The 24,025-nt window shown below is 43.2% G+C and overlaps 1 protein-coding gene across 3 annotated transcripts in view; it reads left to right on the top strand.

The window, feature by feature from the left end:
* The window catches only part of ZNF800 (zinc finger protein 800), a 154,361-nt gene extending 130,555 nt beyond the window's left edge, over positions 1 to 23,806 (top strand). Inside the window, exon 6 of one of the 3 annotated variants that reach the window (XM_086967407.1) lies at positions 20,689 to 23,572. In XM_086967407.1, coding sequence (XP_086823533.1) covers positions 20,689 to 22,418 — 1,730 coding nt within the window. In that variant the 3' untranslated portion in view covers positions 22,419 to 23,572. Of the gene's footprint in view, positions 1 to 20,688 lie in introns of all 3 variants that reach the window. The other 2 variants (XM_086967406.1, XM_086967411.1) reach the window with 2 other exon arrangements.
* The last annotated feature ends 219 nt before the right edge of the window (positions 23,807 to 24,025 follow it).

Genomic DNA, 24,025 nt, shown 5'->3' on the forward strand with positions numbered 1-24,025 from the left:
CGAAGGATATGGGTTAAAAAAGGAACAAAAATCCCAAAAGATCTAATAAAGGATTGTTTAACATTGGACCATAGCAGGAAAATACCATTGCTGGAACATATTTTTATACTGCAATATAGACGTTAACAAAAAGAACCCGACCTCAATCGCAGAGTTTAAGAACAGTGACCTAAAGCTTGGATATCTAGCCTTCACAGAGAATAAAATGTGTAGGGCTGGTAGTTTAAAAAATAGTGTTGCAGCCTATTGTGAATTTCCAATAATGAATGGTCTGCAATTTTATCTTGTGTGGGTAGGTAATATCCAACGCAGATTTTACTTAACCAGGCTAAGGTTGGGCACATTGCATCTTTTAGTATCATTCCCAAACATGGAAAAATTGTGCCACAAATTACCGAATTGTTCCTGTGATGGAAGAACACCCCAATCCACTCTTCATTTTATGTTGTATTGCAGTTTTTATAGGGAAATCCGGAAATTATTTTTAATGCCCCTTTTTTATCAAATACAATTTTTAATCACAAACATTTAATTTTGTTTGTAGTTTGGAAAATATGAAAATAGTAAGTGCAGTGATTTGATATGTGCAATCTGCACTCAGAAAAAGAAAGGATTGCATACATTTGGATGTACTGTTATATGATCTGAATGGTGATTTTAGTAATACTTTATAAATCTTAAAAATATTTTGCAGATATACTAATATGCATTTATGATCACAAGTGATACCAACTGAAAAGAATAGTCTCCTTAAGTCCCTAACCCCTTTGTGAAAATCTGGATGATGACTTTCAGAATTACCTATACATTTTTAATTACCCTACAGACTTATGATCACTAGCGATATCGATCAGTATGAATTACCTTTGTATGCTTTTAACCACTTATGGATGTTTTACAATAGGCATTATGTTCCCTATGTATTTTATTTGTAGAATGTATATGCTACCGTACATTTTTGCATTTTTAATTATGATGTCTAATATTCAATGTATTTAACACTTATATGGCTCAACGAATCATCCCCAGGGGCATCTCTTTTTATATACATGCTTTTATGGTGATTTTAACTGCACTGAATAAAGCGGATTTTATTTGATTTGATTTAGAGGTTCCTCAGCAGCACTACCAGCTTATTTCTGCTCCTGTCTGCAGCGCGACCGCTGCGGGATCCTGGATCACCAGCAGATGCAGCGTTCCTGTGGCGGTCGGAATGCCCCACTCATAATACTGCAGAGGCCCACAGTGTGGCGGTGGTCGGACAACCACCGCGAGTACGGTGGTCCTATGGACTGCTGGACTCTCAATAAGGCTCTTAGCAAATGGAGTGGTGATATTGTTCTGATAAAGCTCAAACAAAGGAGTAACCTTAAATTCCCAAAATGTGTTGGTTAGCCACCTGTTGGCCTGTCACGCAATACATTGTTCATGGACATAGGCCCAATAGCATGTTTTTATACTTCTGATTTGCCGATTGTGTTAGGTTCATGTCAGAATCTTAGGAGACCAGGCTTCAAATACCAATTAAACACGTATTTCAATCTGGGAACTTTCATAATATTGTTTAAAAACACTTTTTCCCTGAGGGACACCCTGTTTGCCTTAGGCTCTGATGTAGTCCTCAAGCTAACCCAGCACGCTAGAGATTTCAGTGATATCAGGCTTGAGGTTCGGTTCATGCCCAAGTTTAAAAAAAAAAAGAGCGAGCTTAAAGGGGTCCTGACCAGACAAGCTAACAGTGATCTCTCGAAGATGTTTTCCACAGTGTCCGCATACCCCCAAACATCTGTGGCGAAGGTTGCAGCACTCTGGGCCTTCGTGCAGTAAACTACCAGTGCAGGAGACACCAAATGGGAGCATATGTTTTCTGTGCAGCTGCAGAATAGCCTGGGATGCAGGCTGAATAAGGAGTGAGCCTTTACTGAGTTGGCGTTCCCACCTAAGTTTGTCAGTAATCCGGACTGCTAGTCTGTATTATGGACTCTTTACTAGTGATTCTTCTCCTACTCTCACTGCACAAATTCTAACAGTCCCTAATCCAAACACCATATTCTTGTTATTAGTTTAATTTAATTCTGAAGCTCTAGTTTTGCAGAATTCCAGAAATGTAATAGCTAATACCCCATTGGTGTTTTAGAAATGAGGAGAATATCATCAGCAAATAAGAAGATTGGTATCATTTATTGTTTAAGACCGGGAAATCGTTTTGGCAGTCTGAAAGTAACTGTACCACACTTTTAATATAGAAGATGAATAAAGTGGGAGCAAGGACCCACCCTTGGCGTACACCTCACCAAATGGGAATGTGATCTGTCCATTCCCCTTTGCTGCCCCAACGGACCGGAGCATAGTTTTCCATCTGCAGTTTAGCTAGAAGGTTGAACAAGTTCTCGGGTACAGCCATTTTAACCCCTTCGATGCGTGTGACAAGGTCAGCTCGTCATGGGCGTTACCTGCGCTGTGCGTGTGACGAGTTGACCTTGACACATAACAAGGGATTTTTAAAATTGCAGCACAGCACAGGAATTGCTGCAGCAATGATGCGGTTAAGCAACAGACACCATCATTTCCCCCGGGTGACTAGATTAAAAGTGGCTCTGAAGTGGGCAAGTGCCACGTACCATTTTGGCTTAAGTAGCAAAGCGGATTTCCGATAAAGAAGAGCCAATGTGAATACCTGATCAGAAGTACTGGTCTTTGGTTGAAACCCGACTTGGAGTGGAGACAAAACATATTTATTGTTGACCCAAATTAATCGTTTACCCAGGACCTGCGTAGTGAAACTTTTCTGCGAGTTGTCCATAAGGCTTATAGGCCTATAATTTGAGGGAGTATACGGGTCACCCTTTTTATGCACATGGAAATTTCAGCACCCCTCCAAGTGTCCGGGATTCCCCACATCTTCCTGCTACAGCGTTGGAAATGAGATTGATATTACTAGTCCAAATCAGAGGTTCCGATTTAAACAGGTCACATGAGATTCACCTGAAATGGTGGTTTGGCTGGCTTTAGAGAGTGAATTGCCTCAGCAGTGTCTTCTGAAGTAAGTGCATAAGATCAGTATTTGAAGTCTCGGTGCTACTCCATTGCATATATGAAGATTTCGGTCATAGTGCTGGGAAGGGTATCGCTGTCGAGAACAAGGGCCTTTGTAGCATACAGCTCTTAAAAATGAGAAACCCACTTCTCAGGCTGAATGTGATGGTGATGCACTACGGTCATCTCTGCTACAATGGGCAAAAAAGATCTGTTGTCCTTCCGATTAATAGCAAGAAGTAAATATGGCCAGATTTTATCATCCCAGTTTTTTTGCCATTAGCTATAGCAAATTTATTATTTCCCCTAGCGTCTTTACTCTCCCCTAGCCTCTTTACTCTCCCCATGCATGGCCTTTGAGAGCCGCACTTCGTCTCATTTTGCTTTTTTGCTATCTGGATTAAAAAGTTTAACATCCCTCGCCACAGTAGGCTGCCTGTGTGTAAGTTGCTTATAAAATATGCCTTGTAGCTTGGTGAAAAACGGTGTTTGAGGCATATCTGCTGTAAATACACATGCTTTGTATACTCCTGCCATCTAGTGTTAGTTGCTGATGTTTGAAAGTTGTTTTTCTTCGTAGAAGTCTTTTCCAGTCATGAGGTAAAGTGACTCCTCCTTTCAGTGATAGTGCGCATGGGCATCGACTCCGTTGTTTTCTTTCAGCCATCGGGTTTGGACTTGTGTTGCTGCGCTCCAGTTCAAAAGAGTCCTTCGGGTTCCCCTCGGTGCGCATCCCACTGTACCCTTGACGATATTGTTCTTGTACGCGTTTCCCTCTCCCCGCATATTGATTTGATGGGGAAAGTCTCCAAACATTGTGGGCGGCCTTTTGGTCCAGCTTTCTGCTGATGGAACAGACTCTGGTAAATTTCAATCCTCGGTGCCACTCCAAGTGCCCTTGCACCGACCTACACCAAGTCTGCAACTTGTGCCTCTTGATAGAAGATTTGTGAGGCTTGTCTGTCATTTCGATCGAAAGATTCTTTGGGGTCATCTGGCTCGACAACGAGAAATGCAGCGCTACTGCAGTCAACATATTCCAGAGGTGAATCAGAACAGGGAAAAGCGACAGCTGATGAAGAAGCGGGGTCCTTCTCGGTCCCAGAATCTGAGTTTGACTTAGAAATCGACTTGGAGTCTGCGGACGTTCCAGCAGGATCAGGGTGCCTTGAGTACTAAAGCCCCCTTACCCCATAAACGCTCTCCCACTAAACATAAAGCTTCGGCACCACCTCTGCCTTCGGACCTTGGCCGGCACCGAGACGATGCTCGGGCCTGGCACCAAAATAGTTAGTCAAGCCTTCCGGCTCAGGAACGAGTCAAGACAGTCTTCTGAACTGAAACATTCCACTCCGAAAGAAAAGTCTGGTTCGGATCTGAAACCTGCAGCTTTGAAGGACAAGCTTGGTTCGGCACCGAAACCTTTAGCACCTAAATCAAAAGATCATCTCCCAGATCCCCCGGAACCGATCATAGATGTCCTGAAGAACAGATTTGACCCTAAACCTGGAGCTCTACATCAACCCAGATAGTGGACACTTTTTAGCTAAAACTCCTTCAAAAAGTAAAGTTAGTTCAGAGGACACAGAGTATAAGATGCCTCTTAAGAAGGAGGGCACTGCTACAAGTCCTATCCACCCTACTTTGCCATCACCTCCACCCTCTTCACCATTACCACAACTGCCAGGCTCAGATCTACTACATATAACACCATTGGGGTCTCCTCATGCACAGCTTGATTTAGGAGATGATGATGACAATGTTCCTTTACCAACCGATCCATGGGACAAATATAATATTAATCCACCGTGGATAATGCACCAGATTTATACCCTACAAAACCATCACCTCCAGAGGATAACTTATCTTATCAAGAGCTGATTTCAAGGACAGCAGCTGATCATGGAGTTACACTGCACAAAGAGGCTTTAGATGACGACTTTTTATTTGGGACAATAGGGTCCTCACATAGGACTAGTCAAAGTCTCCAAATGTTGAAAGGCATGATGAGGCATGCAGATGAGATTTTAAAGACCCTGTTTGTGCCCAAATTTTAACACCCAGTATTGACAAGAAATACAAACCATCACCATCTGATCCTGTTTTTAGAGGGCAGCTACCTTTAGACTCTCTGGTAGTTTCTAATGCTTGCAAGAGAGCAAACTCGCAGACCTCTGGGGATGCACCTCCCCTGGATAAAGAGTCTAAATTAATTCGCACATCTGGTAAGAGTGGTTAACAACTGCAATCTGGTAAGAGCCACTAACAACTGCAAGAACCACAGTTGATAGACTGAATGCAGAACAATGTCATACATTCACCCCAGTAAAGAGATCTGGGCCTAAATCCATCGTTTTTTTGCACTCCACACCACCCCAGTTCAGACATGGCCGTATGCAAATCAGTCTGACCCTGTGCCTCATGGGAACAGTCCAGCCGGAACTACCAAGCCATGCCTTCCCTGGACCGGAAACAAGATTCCGAGGACCGGTTTCTGGCATTCCAGCCGTCTTCAGCCCGGCTTGCTTTAATCCAGTGGTGTGGAGAGCATGGGACTCTCGTCTGAGCATACCCATCCCACTCGGGGTGACGAATGCAAAAACCACAGTTGATGGACAGAATGCAGAACAATGTCATACATTCACCCCAGTACAGAGATCCGGGCCTAAATCCATCGTTTTTTTGCACTCCACACCACCCCAGTTCAGACATGGCCGTATGCAAATGAGTCTGACCCTGTGTCTCATGGGAACAGTCCAGCCCGAACTGCCAAACCTTGCCTTCCCTGGACCGGAAACAAGCTTCTGAGGACCGGATTCTGGCATTCAAGCCACTAACAACTGGCGCTTTGCCAACACGCAGTGCCTACTAGCTAGGTATGACCTGGCACACTGGGACGCGATGGAAGGCCTACTTCAATATCTCCCATAAGAGCACAAGAAAAAGGCACTAGAGCTAATCCAAGAAGGAAATGTATATCTAATTCTTCTGTAGATGTGCTCTAGATGCTGCTGAAACTGCAGCAAGAGAAGTTAATACCAGCATTCTTTTATGTCGACATGCCTGGCTTAGGATTTCAAGTCTTAAACCAGATGCCCAGCAATTTTTTTTAATTACCCTCTTTGACAAACAGCATCTTTTCGGACCTCAAGTTGATAAGGTTTTAGAAAAGATGAGAAAAGACACTGATGTGGCAACATTCATGGGCACTTCAGTCATCCTCAAGCAGAGGCTCCTTTCGCTGCTCATTTTATAGGGGAGGGTCCAAAACTAGGTCCTCAGACTCTAATGCTTCATCATACAAGTTCAACACACAACCCTCTTCCTCTTGAGGCTTCTATAGAGGAGGGTACATAGGAAACCATTTTAAAGGTTGGGGTAAGAGCACACCAACACGTAACTCCCCTTCCCCCAATAAACTGACTTACCTATACTCCCCCGATCATTTAACACATGTCTGGGAAAAGTTCAACAATTTCCCCTCCTTTGGCAATCCACAACATCAGACAAATGGGTGCTAGACATTATCCAACATGGTTATTACCTGGAGATCACCAGCAATCCTCCCAATACTTCCACCTCGCACTCACAAACTCATCAGAGCACCAGCAACTCATCAAACAAGAGGTATAAGCTCTTTTAGCAAAAGGAGCCATAGAACCAGTTCTGTTGCAGTACTAAGGTACAGAGGTTTACTCTCTGCACTTTCTATTCCTCAAAAAGGATGGCTCCTTAATACCAATTTTGGATCTAAGAACGTTAAATCTATACATCGGAACATTTGGTTACGTTTCAACGAGTACTTCCACTTGTACAGCAAGGTGATTTTATTTCCACACTGGACTTGAAAGATGCATATTTTCACATTCTGGTTCACCCAAGCACAACTCCAATATCTCAGATTTTTGATAGCAGGAAAAGACTATCAGTTCAAAGTACTCCCATTCGGAGTAACTACTGGTCCCAGAGTATTCCCAAAATGCCTAGCAGTGGTGGCAGCACATCTCAGAACACAACAAATTAATGTCTTCCCATACCTAGATGACTGGCTCATCAAAGCCAGCACACACCAAAAGTGTTTACAACACACTCAGGCATTAAATCTACTCCACCACTTTGGTTTTACAGTCAATGCACAGAAGTCTCATCTTCAGTCTTCACAAATGCAGTCCTATCTGGAAGAGACTTTAAACAGAATTCAAAATATTCAAACTCTGCTACTACAGTTTCAGACCAATCAATACTTAGCAGTCAGAACTTTTGTGCAACTGTTAGGAAGGATGGCATCATGCATTGCAATAGTGCCTCATGCAAGGTTACACATGCGTCCTCTACAACAGTGTTAAGCACGTCTATGGAATCAGTCTCACGGTCAATTTGTAGACCGCTCACCCATTGATCTTTGCAGTGGTGGAACACACAAAACTTATCAAAAGAGCAGTTCTTCATCAACGCTGTTCCATAGACAGTGCTAACAGCATACACATCTCTCACAGGTTGGGCTGACCATTTTCATAATTCAAGGTCAATGGCAGCCGTTCCCAAACTGGGGTCCCAGGGGATCCCCAGGCAGCAGTAAAAGCAACAATAAAAGCATCTGATACTGCTCGTGCTCTGGTATCCCTCCAGTACCATAAGCGGCCCTTTTGTACTTGGCAGAGGTACTTCTTCCAATTTTCGTACCTCCTCCCAGTACCGTTCCTATGGTGACAACAAACAGCGCTACTCCTTTCAGAACCAGAATAGGCAATCCGATTCCAGGCCTCATCTGAGAAAGAGCACCTACAGAGGAAGTGTTACCTCAAAAAAACAGTGACTTTCCAAAACTCAAGTGTTCTCCTGCGCTGAAAATTGGAGGTCTAATCTCCCATCACTTCTGCAATTGGTCAAGAATTACTTCGGATCGTTGGATCTTGGATGTCATCTTAAAGGGCCACGTTCTCGAATTTCTCAAATTTCCACCCACCTGCCCTCCCTCTGCACATTTAAAAGAACTGTTTGCTCAGGTCAAAATTATGATACAGAGAGGGGCTGTCTAAGTGGTTCCTCGATTACAACAGAGCAAGGGCTTTTATTCCCGCTTTTTTCTAATCCAGAAAAAATCAGGAGAGTGGCGCCCGATCTTGGATCTCCGAGCCCTCAACAAGCTCATCAAGTCCCAAACATTTCGGATGCTGACCTGGAAAATTTTACAGTTTCTAAATTCCGGAGAGTTTCTGTCCAACATAGACCTACAAGATGCATATTTTCATGTGCCCATACATCAGACACAGAAAATATCTTTGCTTCGCCGTAGGATCGAAGCACTTCCAATTCAAAGTCTTGCCTTTCGGCCTTCATTCCGCGCCGAGAGTCTTCACGAAAATCATGGCTCCGGTTGAGGCATTTCTTCGCCTACAGGGCATTCAGTTCTACCCTTACTTGGACGACTGCCTGATAAAGGCTCCAACTTTTCAAGCAGCAATGCAACACACTAATACTTGCCTGTCTGTCTTTCACGCCTTGGGCCTTTCCATCAATCACGAAAAATCTCATGTCCGGCACAACAAAGTCTTTCTGGGGGCATTGATAGATTCCGTATGGCAAAGGGGGTTGTCTCACAGGAGCGACAAGCTCTCATGGTCAAGATGGTGGCTCTTCTGCGTTCAAGAAGGTCCGCTACTGTCCGGATGTTGAAATCTTTTCTAGGCATGGCATCCTCCTGCATACACCTGATCCCAAATTGCAGGCTACATATGCGAGTCCTCCAAGAGGAGTTGGACAAACAATGGAGACCAGTTTCGGAGTCATTCAACGACAAGGTCTGCCTGACCCCCTGCATTCAGAGTGCGTTGGAATGGTGGGCTCACCTTCCAAACATCGCCACAGGGTGGCATTTTCAGGATGCAGATCCCTCGCTTACCCTCACGACGGATTCCTCCTTGGAGAGTTGGGGGGCACACCTTGAAGGGTTGTCAGCAAGGGCAAATGGACTGCAGATCAATGCACAAGGCACATAAACCGCCTGGAACTCTTGGCCATCTTTCTCGCCCTAAAATCTTTCCGGAGGCTGTTGGAAGGAAAATCGCTGCTGGTGCGTACGGACAACACCACAGTATACACTACCTCAACAAGCAAGGAGGAACGAGGTCTCTTCTGCTTTCCAGACAGGCACAACAGATAAGGGAATGGGCGTTTCATCATCGTGTCCAACTGATAGCAGTTCACGTGCCGGGTGTCTCCAACGCCCTTGCCGACTCTCAGCAGATCTTCATCAGACAATCACGAGTGGGAACTCCACCAACCAACTCTGGAGTATGTGTTTCACTTGTGGGGGCAGCCGGAGCTGGATCTCTTTGCAACTCCAATCAACCGCAATTGCCTACACTTCGCAAGTCTGCATCCCCACAGAGGCTCGAGCGGGAATGCATTTTCGATCGACTGGTCAAGCAAATTCGTTTACGCTTTTCCGCCGATTCGTCGGATTCCACGCCTGCTGCACAAGATGAGACTTCAGCCGTGTCACGTCATACTGATTGCGCCCAGGTGACCGCATCGCCTATGGTTCACGGATCTTCTACTGTTTTCCCAGTGCGATCCGATTCTTCTTCGCCCTCTGCCTCATCTGCTCACCATGAGCCAGGGCCAGCTTTGCCATCCGGATCCGGCGTCTCTCCAGCTGCACCCTTGGAACCTGAGCACAATGAGCTTGTACATTTGAATATTGCTCCCGAGTGCAGGGAGGTGCTGGCTCATGCACACGCTCCTTCGACAGTTAAGACCTATAAGCTGGTGCCATAAAGAGAAACTCGATCCTATGCTCGCCACGCCTGAGCAAATCCTGCCTTTCTTCCTCCTTTTGGCAAAGTCTGGACTTTCGCATTCCACTCTTAAAGTCTTCCTGGCGGCAATTTCCCGCTTTCGCCATGATGGTTCTACGTCCCTGTACTCCCCTCGGATCATTCGTCAGTTCTTTAAGGGCCTGTTCCGGATATTTCCGCCCATCCGGCGTTTGGCGCCCGAATTTGGTCTTATCACAGCCCCTCCGTCCTCCTTTTGAGCCCATTCATTCTGCGGAATTAAAATTCCTCACCTGGAAAGTTGCCCTCCTCCCCGCACCTACATCCTCCCGGAGAGTGAGCGACATCCAAGCTTCCACCATTCAGTCTCCTTTTCTTCAATTCCCCAGGGACGCTGTTACACTACGTACAAATCCTAAATTTATTCCTAAAGTTCCTTCAGACTTCCACCTTAACTAACCTGTCATTCTCAGAACTTTTTTCCCGGACTCTGTCTCCCGCCGAGCGCTCTCTTCATTCTTTGGACTTAAAGCGCTGCCTCAAATTCTATATTCAACGCACTGATGCTTTTCGTAAATCAGACTTTGTGGCCTATGGACGGATGCGCAAAGGACATCCAGTCACTAAACAATCCATTACTAGATGGATTTCTTCTGCCATCTCCTTCTGCCATCAACGGGCTGGCAAGCCTCTTTCTGCTCCGGTTCGAGCACTCGACGAGGGCAGTTGTATCCACTACTGCCCTATTTGTTGGAGTGCCTCTACATCAGATCTGCAGGGCGGCAACGTGGTCCAGCAGGCACACGTTCACGAGGCACTACTGTCTGGAGATGGCTGACGCTGCAGACACTGCTGTGGGTCAAGCGGTGCTACAAAATCTCTTCAGATAAAGGTGAGCCTCTGTTGCTTCCCGCCTCTTGTCATAAAAGGTTCTTTCATATATATGTGATATTCATATGTGCATTTATTGCTTGCATCTGTTCTTATTGCCTTTTATGACTCGTGTTGGCGTACTGCTTTCTATTCTTATTCAAGCATGTGAATCTATGACAGACACCCTAATACTGGAGAAGAACAAAACTTACCTGTAATCTGTGGGTCTCCAGAATTGGTGTCTTTCATGGATTCACATGCGACCCACCCTTCCTCCCCTCAGAGGCTCTCTTCTCCTCATGCACTCTTGGTCACTTTGGTGCTACGAAAATCTGAGGGCTTGAGCTTCTGAGGAGAAGGTTCTAGAGGGTGCTGCAGCCTGATTGGCTGGAATGTGGACTATTATAATGACACGGATATGTTACTCAAGTGAATTCTCCCTTTGGGCCTATGTTGTTCTATGGTACTTTTTTTAACTTTCTTTATGACATATATATATATATATATATATATATATCTACCTACCTACCTACCTACCTACCTACCTACTGGCTACTGCCAGTAGGTAATATATAGTTAGGACCTAGTTCCATAGGAAATCACCAACATTCTATTGGGAATAACTTTGGTGCCAGTTAATGAATCTACGTGAATTTCTCAAAGAAGATGGCCCATTACGCTCCGCTCCTTCCCTGAAAATTTGAGGGCGGTTCGTCAAGTGGGGGCCGAGATAAAAGGGGGGTCCCAAAACGTGTTTTCCCCATGCAAATTTCCATAGGACCTTTAGACTCGGCTACAGCTCGAACGGCTGAACGGAATTATTTCAAATTTGGCAAAGTTGAAGAGACCGGTTCGCAGATTACGCTTTTGTTTAATTGGTGTAAATCCGTCTAGTATTTGCTGTGAAATGTGCATTTAATTTCAATTATATATCTATAGGCGCGCACGCGTGCGTGCACCCTCCCGCCTGCCTGCCGGAAATCGTGCCGCCGCGCTGTCCGCGGCGACCCGGAAGTGCTTGGGCCGGCCGGCCAATCCCAGGCCGAAATGTCCGCCCCCGCCGCGAGGGGGAAGAGGGGAGATGGCGGCTGACTCTGCAGGGCTCCCGTGATGGGAGGGCGCCCTGCCAGCTGGAGAGAGAAGTGTTGTCTGCGGCTGGGGCTCCCGTGTGCTGAGGGAGCCCCGAGGAGAGCAGGAAGCCACCGGCACCAGGACGAGGACGACGAGGAGGCGGGACGGACAGGTGCGGGGCTCCCCTGTGCCGAGGGAGCCCCGGAGACCAGTGAAGCAGGCAGCCACTTAATGAAGCAGGACTCCTTGGCGTGTCTCTGGCTGTCACGAAAATATCTGCAACAGCCCTCCAACCTCTTGAAAGGAAGGAGCCACAGACGGGGAAATACAGGTGGGGTTCTTTATTTGATATCCTTACAGCCGGGCATAATGCATTTCGGATTATTTCTCCTTCCTCAGACGCCCCTCGCTGTTACACCTCTTGTCCATAGCGCCCAGTTAAAGTATTGACAACCTTTATGTAGTCCACTGTTAACGCCGTCCCCACTCATGTGATCATCCGCATGTTAGTCTGTAGGGAACTCCCAACTCCCAGAATGCTGTGTACCTGGTGTAGCGTGATGGGGGGAAAACAAGGGTATATATAACCTACTGGCGGTCGCCAGTAGGTAGTTATAGTTAGAATTTTGAGATTTTGCATTGAAAAAAATCCTATTGTGAATAACTTTGGCGTCGGTTGACGAATCTGCCTGAATTTCCTCAAATTTGCCTCGCGGAGCTCCGGTCCTTCCCTGAAAGTTTGGGGGGGATTCGTCAAGCTGGGGCCGAGATAAAAGGGGGGACCCAAAACGTGTTTTCCCCATGTTAATTTCCATAGGGCGGTCAAACTCACTTTTAGCCCGAACGGCTGAATGGATTTGCACCAAACTTGGCAAAATTGTAGGGACTGGTAGCCCGATGTGCCTTTGCTAGGTCTCAAGATATGTGCTCCAGTGGTTTTTACGAAAATTAACTTTGAAAAAATATATATTGGGCTACATTGGGCTATATATATGTTAGAGTCCAAATGTAGCCCAATGATGGCCACCAGAGACAAAAAAAACAAATGTAGCCCAAATATCAGCCAGATGTAGCCCAACTATAGCCCAATGACAGAATGTCCCCGAGTGTTCTAAAGAACAATTAGAACGCCAACAGTCTTACTTATTACAAAAGTATGGCACACCTGAAGTCATCTTGATTGGAATAAAGTGGTATCACTTAATACATTTAATTTGAAAAGGAACAAAATGAGGGGTTTCATTTTGCCATAGAAATGTAATATATATTCACACGTTCCGTTTCCGCATCAAGGCTCGCTCACTCCAAGCGCCCTCCCAAGCAGTACAGACATATATATATATTCACTGAAAAAACCATAGGTTTCACACCAGTTATAGTTCGGCATTAGCATTTAAAAAACCTATTAAATTCACTGAAAAAACCATAGGCTTCACACCAGTTATAGTTAGGTGGAAATGTTACTCGCATAAAACCATTGAAATTCCCACGTTATAGTTAGTTGGACTCACTATAACTTGCGCGTGCAATGCACTGCTGATGACGTCCCATATTACATCACTCATGACATGGTCAGTGACATCACTCATGACATCACTGATGACATCTCAAATGACATCACTGATGACAACATCCTTGTGACAAAGTGGCAGACCTCCTATCAGCATAAAATAACCTTTGACACACACATTCAAAAATAGAAACTAACATTTTCTTAAAGGAGAAACCAATACCAATTACAACAACTTATTAGGTAATTCCAACATCTACATACACATCCACTAATTCACTAACAGTTCTATATAGTCACTCATGCATGTACTTACTCATCATATGTACTCATACACCTATACATCCTGTTACACACTAATACTCATCCATATAGTTACTCACACTAATTCACACCTGCAAATAAACCATTTACTTGATTATACTGCTATATACACACCACTACACATACTTCTACAGAAACTGAAACATATTTACTCTTAAACAATCAATTATAAAAACACATTCTCACTAACCCACCCATATACACAATCATCCACCCATACAGTCTTGCACACATGCTGCCTTCAAAATACATACAAATAGTGAGTCACTCATTCATGCATCTGTGCTCTAAGTAATATCCCCCACCGAACCATACAGACACTGATACTCAAAAAACCAACTAATAACCCATATACACACACATGTAGCTACTCACCAACCCATGCAGCCACTTATACACAGTGAGACACAGATACAGATATTTAAATATTTAAACATTACTCGCTAATATATGTATTCACTAAGATACATTTAATAAGTCAGTTAACCAATCAATTTTACACAAAAAAAATCCATTTAGACCTTTATTTACCCATGTATTCTTCCATCAACCTTTAGATATACATATATTAAAAAAACATTTTTTTAGAAAGATACACATTCACTGGAGGATGTCATCAGTGATGTCATGAGTGATGTCACTGACCATGTCATGAGTGATGTAATATGTGACGTCATCAGCAGTGCAAGTTATAGTGAGTCCAACTAACTAGAACGTGGGAATTTCAATGGTTTTATGAGAGTAAAATTTCCACCTAACTATAACTGGTGTGAAAAAAAAATATATATATATATATATATATATATATATATACCGTATTTTCCGGCGTATAAGACGACTTTTTAACCCCGTAAAATGTTCTGGAAAGTCGGGTCGTCTTATTATACGCCAGGTGCCAAATTTCATGGTCTGTTTTCATGCGCTGTTTCATAGCGAGGACTTTACTCGAAGGTGTCAGACCGCTTCACAATAGGAAATAACAAGAAACAACACACCTTATGTTAAAAAATACAGCCACCGGCACTGGCAACGTCCACACCCAGGCCCCGCGCCATAAACTGTGCAAGTATCGAAAGCGAGCGTTTTTTTCCATAGCGAGGACTTCACTCGAAGGTGTCAGACCGCTTCACAATAGGAAATACAACACACCTTATGTTAAAAAATACAGCCACCGGCACTGGCAACGTCCACACCCAGGCCCCGCGCCATGAACTGTGCAAGTATCGAAAGCAAGCGTTTTTTCATAGCGAGGACTTCACTCGAAGGTGTCAGACCGCTTCGCAAGCGAGCAAATGGCGCTATGAGTCTTACCTCGACTGCCGTTTGCCGCTGCACACGCGCCTCCAACCTCTTGCACATCCCCAGGCAGACGAGGCAGCAGGACGAGGCAGCAGGACGTCCGAAATATATAACGAGCAGCCAGCGCCGAAGATGGCAGCCCCCGCTGTGTTGCACGTTAGGCACGCGCTCCTCTCTCCATGGCATGGGCATGGGCATAGAAAGGGGACTGTAGAATGTTCCCGAAGGCAGTAGAGCACTTGCCGTGATTGTCTCTGCACCTGTTCATACTGTACAGCACAAGTACGGTACATCCAGTGCAAATGGCTGACAGTGAAGAACCCGGCAAGGCTCCAGCAGTACATCCAGTGCAAATGGCTGACAGTGAAGAACCCGGCAAGGCTCCAGCAGGACCGGTACATCCAGTGCAAATGGCTGGCAGTCAAGAACCCAGCAAGGCTCCAGCAGTGGCAAGAAGAAGGAAATATGAAGCCAGTTACAAACTTAAAGTTGTGGATTTTGCCACAGAACATAATAACTGTGCTGCTGCAAGACTATATGGAGTAACAGAAAAGATAGTCCGGGCCTGGAGAGCAAATGAGAAAGCATTAAGGAGTATGCCAAGGGGCAAGTGTGCATTAAGAAGAGGCACCCCACATTGGCCAGAACTTGAAAAGCATGTAGCAGACATGGTGACTGAGCATCGCCAAAGCGGTTATGTAGTGACCCGAAATAAAATCAGATTGGTTGCACTTCAGTGGGCCAAATCTAACCCAGATCTCAGCAACAGATTTAAGGCCACTGTATCCTGGTGTACCAGATTCTTGGGAAGGCATAATCTGGTATTGCGGCAAAAGACAAAAATTGCCCAAAAATTACCTGCGGATCTTGATGCCAAAATGCAAAGCTTCCATCGCTACGTTATTAGGCTGCGCAATGCACATGGCTATGCGCTAAGTAGCATCGGAAATATGGATGAAACTCCAATGAATTTCGATATGATTGCAAACAAAACTGTCCATCAAAAAGGTGAAAAGACAATTTTAATAAAAACAGGACATGAGAAGTCCAGTTTCACAGTGGTACTAGCATGCACAGCTGATGGCGCAAAACTGAGACCAATGGTTATTTTCAAAAGAAAAACAATGCCGAAACTCAAGTTTCCTGTTGGTTGTTTTGTGCATGTGAATGAGAAAGGATGGATGGATGAAGAAGGGGTAAAGCTATGGCTTGATAATGTATGGAGCAGGCGACCAGGTGGACTTCTACAAAGACGTAGTCTACTGGTGTGGGATATGTTCAGGGCTCATTTAACTCCAAGCACCAAGCAAAGGCTGGCAAGACTAAAAACAGATGCTGCAGTTATACCTGGAGGATTGACATCGTTGGTGCAGCCACTGGATGTGTGCCTAAACAAGCCATTTAAAGATCGCATCCGAGAACAGTGGAATGAGTGGATGGTTAGCGGTGAAAAAACATTCACAAAAGGAGGAAACATGCGTGCTCCACAGTTGGATGTTTTGTGCACCTTTGTCATAAAGGCCTGGAACGACATCGATGCAGAAAAAGTGTGGCATATCAAATTCATTAGATGGTATGGAGGACGACTACTTGTGGCAAGATGAAGAGGATGCCGAAGCAGAGACCACATCATCTGATACGGAATTGGTACCAGATCCATACGATGACTGCCTTACAGATGTACCACAAGATCTCATTGACTTACTTATGAGATCAGATGACGAAGAGGAGGATTTTGAAGGCTTTTAAAGGGAACGTTGTAAATCCTGTAGAAATCGCTTGGATTTATGAAAAGTTATGGAAAGTTTAATCCACTTGCACTGTTTCATGCACTAATTTATGTTTACCGTACCGTACATGTTTGATGACAAACAGGTATGGTATGTTCACAAGTGACAGTTTTTCATTCTAAATAAAAATATTGCGAGTAAAGCAATATTGTTTATACAACCAATTTGTTTGAGTTCAGTCTTTGAGTTTGTAAAATAAACGCTTAACATTGTCCACTGATAAAGCCTTACTGCTCACCCACAGGGAGGAGGATTAGAATCACTAATCAGGTAAGTTCAAAATACATTCTCGGAATGGCTATGCAGGACTGCGTTGGACTGCGCTGGAAGTGGGGGTAGTCTTATACGGCGAGTATAGCACGAAACCTAAATTTTAGGAAGCAAAGTAGGGGGTCGTCTTATACGCCGGAAAATACGGTGTGTGTGTATATATATATATATATATATATATATATACACACACACACACATTACTACTATTTTATGTACCGTGGGACTCCCACTTCGACGACGGGGAATTATTCAAGCATATGAATCTATGAAAGACACCAATACTGAACAACCACGGTTTACAGGTAAGTAACAAGTAACTTTTGTTCTTATATATCGTACCAACAGCAATATTAATTCACTAGATGCCTCTATTCAAAATAAAATGTGTTATCTTTTGCATCTACAGCATGCTGGTCTAACGTACACCTTCATTCGATTGCATCTTGTAGCAGTAGCTGCAAATGTGCAAAACCGGCAACATCTATCTTTGTTCAAAGTTGCAGGAGTTAAAGCTTTTATGGAGGCCCTCAAAAGACTAATACAACCCAGGGTACCTCCTGCACCAGTTTAGAATCTAAACATTGTGCTTGCACGGCTCTTGGGGCCACCATTACACAACTGTCTGTTACAGTTTCTTTCATGGAAAGTTGCCTTCCTCATTGCGATCACTTCATTGAGGAGAGCTGGTGAGCTACAAGCATTAACCTTAGAAGAACCCTTCTTTCAACTTCATAAAGTTAGAGTAGTTATTCGTACCAACCCAAAATTCCTTCCCAACTTGGTTTTTGCTTTTCATATCAACCAATCAGTTGTTACCTGTTTTCTTTCCTAAACCTGATTCAGTAGCATAAAGAGCTCTTCATACTCTTGATGTCAGAAGAGCTTTATTGTATTATTATATTGAAAGGACAAGGGATTCTCGTAAGGCGAAACAACTGTTTGCTGTATTTGCTACACCTCACAAAGGCAATCAGATCTCTAAATCTGGTATTGCAAGGTGGATTGTTAAATGCATTCAAACCTGCTATGCTAAAGCTAAAAGAACTTGATCTATACCTCCTAGAGCATGCTTCACTCGTAAAATAAGAGCGTCTATGGCCTTTTTTAGCTAGCATCCTTATAGCTGACATTTGTAAAGCAGCAACATGGTCCACACCACACACCTCTACCAAACACTACTGTGTGGATGTGGTACCACGTCAACAAGTCCATGTAGGGCAAGCAGTGCAAAAGACACTTTTTCAAGCAACATCTGCCAGTTAGCCACTGTTTTGGGAGAATACTGCTAAATAGTCTATGCAAAGCATGTGTATCTGCAGCACACATGCCTCGAACCGATTATGCTACTTACCCAGTAACCATCTGTTCTGGCTTGCTTGCCTGAGCTATCTTGGTAGAGCATTCGTAATCCGCTGCAGAGTGTAGGTGTTTGCAGCCTGTAGCCTGGAAGCCTGGCAGAAAAGACTAATTTCAGTTACCAGTTTTTATGGGTGTGGATTTACCATTCTGCTAGTCCAGTACAGTTGTTAATCTAGCCCACAGAGGGGCGCTAAGCAGTCATAAAGTGGTATTTTTAGGGTCGTAATGCCCTGTTAATCTGTGAACACCAACAGACTTGCATGGTTAAGGGTATTCACCAACTCCCCTCTAGTCTCTGCACATTGGAAAAGGTTGAAAGTTTATTCATGAAAAAAGCTAAATGATTTTCATGATGTTGAAAGATAGTGTATTTGCATTTGTGAAGCAGTTTGTTGCACAAGTATAAATAAGTGTGCCTATTTGCTAATGAGAAAATAGTTTTCACAATAGTTTGCTGATGGAATGGTTTCAGGCCTACTTCTATGAACTTGTGAATTGCTGAAAGCCATGAAACATCTGGGTCTAACTTCAGGTGTAACCCATCTCATTGCAGTCTGCCTCGAGCCCTTAGGGCCAGGTGTTTTTTGGCCTTCCCTTTTCCTTCACCCTTGAGGGTTCCAGGTCAGGGCTTGCCTGGTGGTGGTTGATGCAGGCTTGTGGAGGGTGTGGACTATCTAGTCAAGCATTTTTTCATGATTTGTTCAAGCACAAGGAGTTGTGAAGTGTGCTGCCATAGGTTGTTGTTGCTGGTGTTTGGGCAGCAGATTTGAGGGATTTTCATCGGACAAGTGTTGATAAAGGTCTGGACTTTGTTGGTAGTGGTCAATGTTGTCCTCCAAGTTTCTGCTCCATACAGAAGGACTGTTTTTATGTTGGTGTCAAAGTCTGATCTTGGTTTACAGTGTAGCTCCAGATCTTTAGCTGAATGAAGGCAGCACTTGCTTTGCCCATTCTTGCCTAGAAGTCTGTCAAACTGCTTGCTTATGACATTGCCCAGGGAGCTGAAGGCCTCAACCTCTTCCAGTGCATCGCTTACAAAAGTGACTGCAGTTGTGCGGGGTGTGTTGTCCTTCAGGATCTTGTTTTTTTCCTGTGAATTTTTAAGCTAAGTTTTACTGATGTATCTGCCACATTGTCTGTCTGCTCTTGCAGCTGCTGATAGGGAATGGGAGAGTATGGCAAGGTCTCCAAAGTCAAGGTCGTCAAGCTGCATCCAAGGTGTCCACAGGATCCTATTTCTTCTCTCTACTGTGGACCTCTTCATGATCAAGTCTGTGCCCAGCAGGAAGAGAAAAGGCTAGATCGAATAACCCTGGCGGACTCCGGTCCTCACTTTGGAAGGCTTCTGCAAGTTGCCCTCCATGGACTTTCCTGCAGGTCACTCCCTCATAAGAATGCCTGATGTTTCTTATGAGTTTATGTGGCACACAATAGTGGTAGAAGAGTTTCCAAAAAGTCTCTGTCCATGTTTTTGAATACCTTCTCAAAGTCGAAATTGAAATAGAGGGGGGCCGGGCCGTTCCAGTCCATTGACTGATCGATTATGATGCACATTATTGCATTGTGGTCTGTGCAGGATCTATCTTTGTGGAAGCCAGCTTTCTGATCTCGCTACTGAGTGTCGACTTGTTCCTTTAGTCTGTTCAGGAGGACTCTGTTTAACACTTTGCTTGGGATTGATACTCTGTAGTTTGTATAGTTACTCAGGTCACCTTTCTTATGGATCTTGTTGATATCTGTTCTGGAAGGAGATATCCCTCCTTCCAGTCTGATGGCACCTTCTCTTTCCTGGTCCTTCGAAACATGGGGTAGAACATGTCTATTGATGATTCAATGTCTGTTCTCAGGACCTGCTTCCTTCCAATTTTTCAGATGCTTAATGGCTTGCTGCATTTCTTTAGCTGGTCTGCTCTAGTCGATTGGCAAGTCCTTGTCTGGCTGTATGTCTGGTGGAGAATGTGGCACAGGTTGATTCAGCAGTTCTTCAAAGTGCTCTACCCATCTTTGTTGTTGGCCTTCGTAACACATGATTACTGGGGGTTGGACAAGGCAGACTCCACTCTCCATATTTCTGATGCACCATAATGTCTACTCACACAACTATAAAGCGACCGTTACGTCTGTAGAAATCATTGTATGAAAAACAAGTACTTAATACTTCATATTTCTGAAAACACTTGTCTTTTTCAACTTTATCCTTAGTTTTGAATTTAATCAAAATCTCTCTACAAGTGTACAACACTGCGTATTGCTGCATATTGTTCTTGCTTCCTATTGCCTTATTCATTTAGTTTGTAATATTTTAAGTAATAATGCAAATGTGCCTAGTCTTCCCTAAAATGAAATGCTACAAACTAAATGTCTGTATTTGCAGGATCACCAGATGAAAACAGCAAGCAAAGTCGAGCCATAAAAGATCTTCTGGAAGCCATCTATCCAAAAGCAGACAAAGAAGATTATGTTATCAACATAGAACCCATTGAGACTAACCCAAATGCAGTGTTTCAGCATGTTAATAATGCCAGCATTCCAGACAAAAGCAATGAGAGAAGCAAAACTCCTGAACAGGCAGACGTTCAAGTGCAAGAACCTACAACAGAGCAAGTACCTTCACCTCCTCAAGCTGAGGTTGTAGAGCCCCTACCTTCTGAGCCTATAAAACAAGATACATCAGCCACACCCTCTGATAAAGAACTACCTATAGTATTTAAATCTTTCTTGGAAACATCCAAGGTTCCGGGTACTCTTCACCAGTTTACTTGTGGACTATGTACTAAAGAATTTAATTCTAGACGGGGTATCCGCCGCCATGTGAGAAGACTACACAAAAAGAAGTATGAAGAAATGAAGAGGTGTGTTGAGATGAAAGTGAAAAAAAAATTGACCTCTCCAAAATTGACCTCTCCAAAATTGACCTCTCCAAAGATTAGTAAGAAGTTAATCTATAAAACACCAACTACCACTTGCCAGGAATGTAAAAAGACCTTTGCAACAAAAGCAAACGTGAGGAGGCATATTGAAGAAGTTCATAAAGGCCACAGAAGAGATGCTGCCCCTCCTGCTGAAATACCTGCAAAGCCTCAGAAGCCCATACACACAGAGACTGTTTTGCCCAAAAAAACTGTGAAAACTGGGACTGTGAAAAAGGATTCTTCAAAGGATTCGTCCACATTACTTGCATCTAAATGCCCCCATTGCAGAAGGAAGTACAGTTCGCAAGTTCTGTTGAAAAAACATATGCAAGTAGTTCACAAGACCATTCTGAAAGCAGTAGACCCTCAGCGACAAAAAAGACGCTATAATACTGCCAAAAAATCAGAAGTAAAGGTTGAAGTCCCTGAACCAGTAAAACCTATAGTATCCTTGCCACTCACTGTTGTGCATTCACCACAAAACGAATTTAAGGGGGCGAATCATGTAAATGAGAAACCTAGCACACAAGCAATGCAGAAGTGTAAAATAAAGATGGATTCTGAAATTGCCAAATCGCCTGCCTCCTCTGCAACACATGGCGAGCAAAGGTTGAGGAAACCAAAATTGTCTGCAGGGTTTGACTTTAAGCAACTTTACTGTAAAGTATGTAAGCGCCAGTTTACCTCGAAGCAAAATTTGCAAAAGCACATTGATTTACATACAGATGGAAATACAATTTTTGTTAAATTCTACAGATGTCCAATCTGTACCTATGATACACGTCGCAAAAGGGATGTAATACGGCATATAACGGTTGTACATAAAAAGACGTCTCGTTCACTCGCAAAGATAACTTCTAATTTGGAAAGCAGAGCAGTTAAAAAACCTATAGAGTTTGTTCTTAATAAAGAAGATGGCACAGAGCTCAATGATAGTGAAGAGAATGAGATTGCTACAATACAGGGTACTCCCCCTGTCTCACCAATTACAAAAATTGAAAGTGCCGATGTTGGCATTGAGGTTAAAGTGACTAAAAATTTTACGCTTCTTAGGTGCAATAAATGTGGGAAAGCGTTTGCCAAAAAGACTGATCTGGATCAACATCAAAGAGCCCACAAGTATAATGCATCTAGTTCTCCTGATGAAATTAAGAGCAGAAGTACAAGGTCTAAAACATTTGTCTGGCTATAAAGCAAATTGTTTAGGTTTTTATTTTCTACTATTTGTCGGCAGATGGTGATGTACTTAAAAGAAGCTGATTTCATGAACGGCTTCTACCTCGGCCAGTTACTGGCTAAAATCTTTTTAGAGGAATATGTTCAGCATATAGCCTCCTGAATTGTATGTATGAACTTGAAGAAAAACAAAATGTTTTCGCCAAGTGTACTCCGTTAGTGTTTTAAACTTGTTTTTTAAAAAAACTGTTTTTGGCGTACATATTTTTGAAGTAGGAATTGTAAATGTTTTATTTTGAAAAATGTTATTCCTGGAACTATGTTTCAGTGTACTAATTCAAACATTTGAATAGATGATTATGGAAGTACTAATCTGAATGTCAAAACAATAAATGTAGAAAATGGGTAACTTGTACCGATAAGTAATTGAAGCAAATCAGTTTCAGGCATGGTTAAGTTGGTTCCATTGACAAAAAGCTAACTTGCTAATCCTAACAGTGGGATTTTATTACTCCACTTCCACAAAAGTTTGAATTTCTATGACTTTACTCTTGTTGTTTCACTTGCTCTGTTACCATAAGTAATCATTAAGCTAGAAATGCATATCCTTTTTTATTGCTGAAAGGAATTTATTCTTTTAAGAGAGCATTAATGTTCACTTCCAAGGTTGTATCAAATTTTGGAGAATTAGAAATTAGCCATGAGAAGTCAGCATAAGATTTGGATATTCTTCTTACCCTCTAGCAAAGTCTTTTGTTAACCGGTTATATCTGCTCACGTTACAACAGGAAAGACATCAAATAATTATTTATAATGTAATTTCAGTTCAACTGATGCTGGTCTACTTTCTTTTTACTTTGGGTTTGAAGGTATGATGATGTAATATAATTGTATGTATATATACAGGGAATCGACCTGTATTACTGAAACCTCCACTAGAACTGCCTGGTAGCCTATAGAAAAGTACCACACAATTCTGGTTTAGAAAATGTTGCTGCTGTGCATGTAAGACATCCTTGCAACTTATTTTGTTTTTTATTGTAGCATTTGGGACTTGGCTTTTGTACACCCGTGTACGACGTTGAATAATTAGCACCCTATCAATGTAGGGAAAGCTTTTTAACACCTCTTAAAATAATTGAATATTGTGTTACATGAAGCTGATCAAAATGGATTGTGCAGCATACGCTTTCATGTGCCATTTTTGTTTTTTTCCTTTTTGTGACTGATCTGTTTGCCTGGGACATTTTTATTTTTTGCAACTTTTTTACTCCATTCATGACCTTTCTGATTTGAACTAGTTTGTTCATTCTTACCTGTTCTCCTGGGTTAAAATTTCCTTTATTTTTGCTTTCCTGGTCATGTGACCGTCAGTATCCATGTTGCAATCGATTGCATGTCTCTCTGGATGTTTTTTCTGGTCCAGATGCTATTGAACCTGCTGTATTTTTTTCATTTTTTTTTTTTTTTAGATCCTTGTTTTACTGTCCTCGAATGACGAAATGAGTAGTTCAGAGAGCTTGTGTGGAAATGGTAATGTTACCTGCTTATATGTTCTCTCCATATATGTTCTCTCCATATGGCTCGCTAAGGGGATTCACTGACCTCATTTGAAGTCCGTTT

This window comes from Lissotriton vulgaris, chromosome 1_1, assembly GCF_964263255.1.
Source record: "Lissotriton vulgaris chromosome 1_1, aLisVul1.2, whole genome shotgun sequence".
NCBI classification, from domain to species: Eukaryota; Metazoa; Chordata; class Amphibia; order Caudata; family Salamandridae; genus Lissotriton; species Lissotriton vulgaris.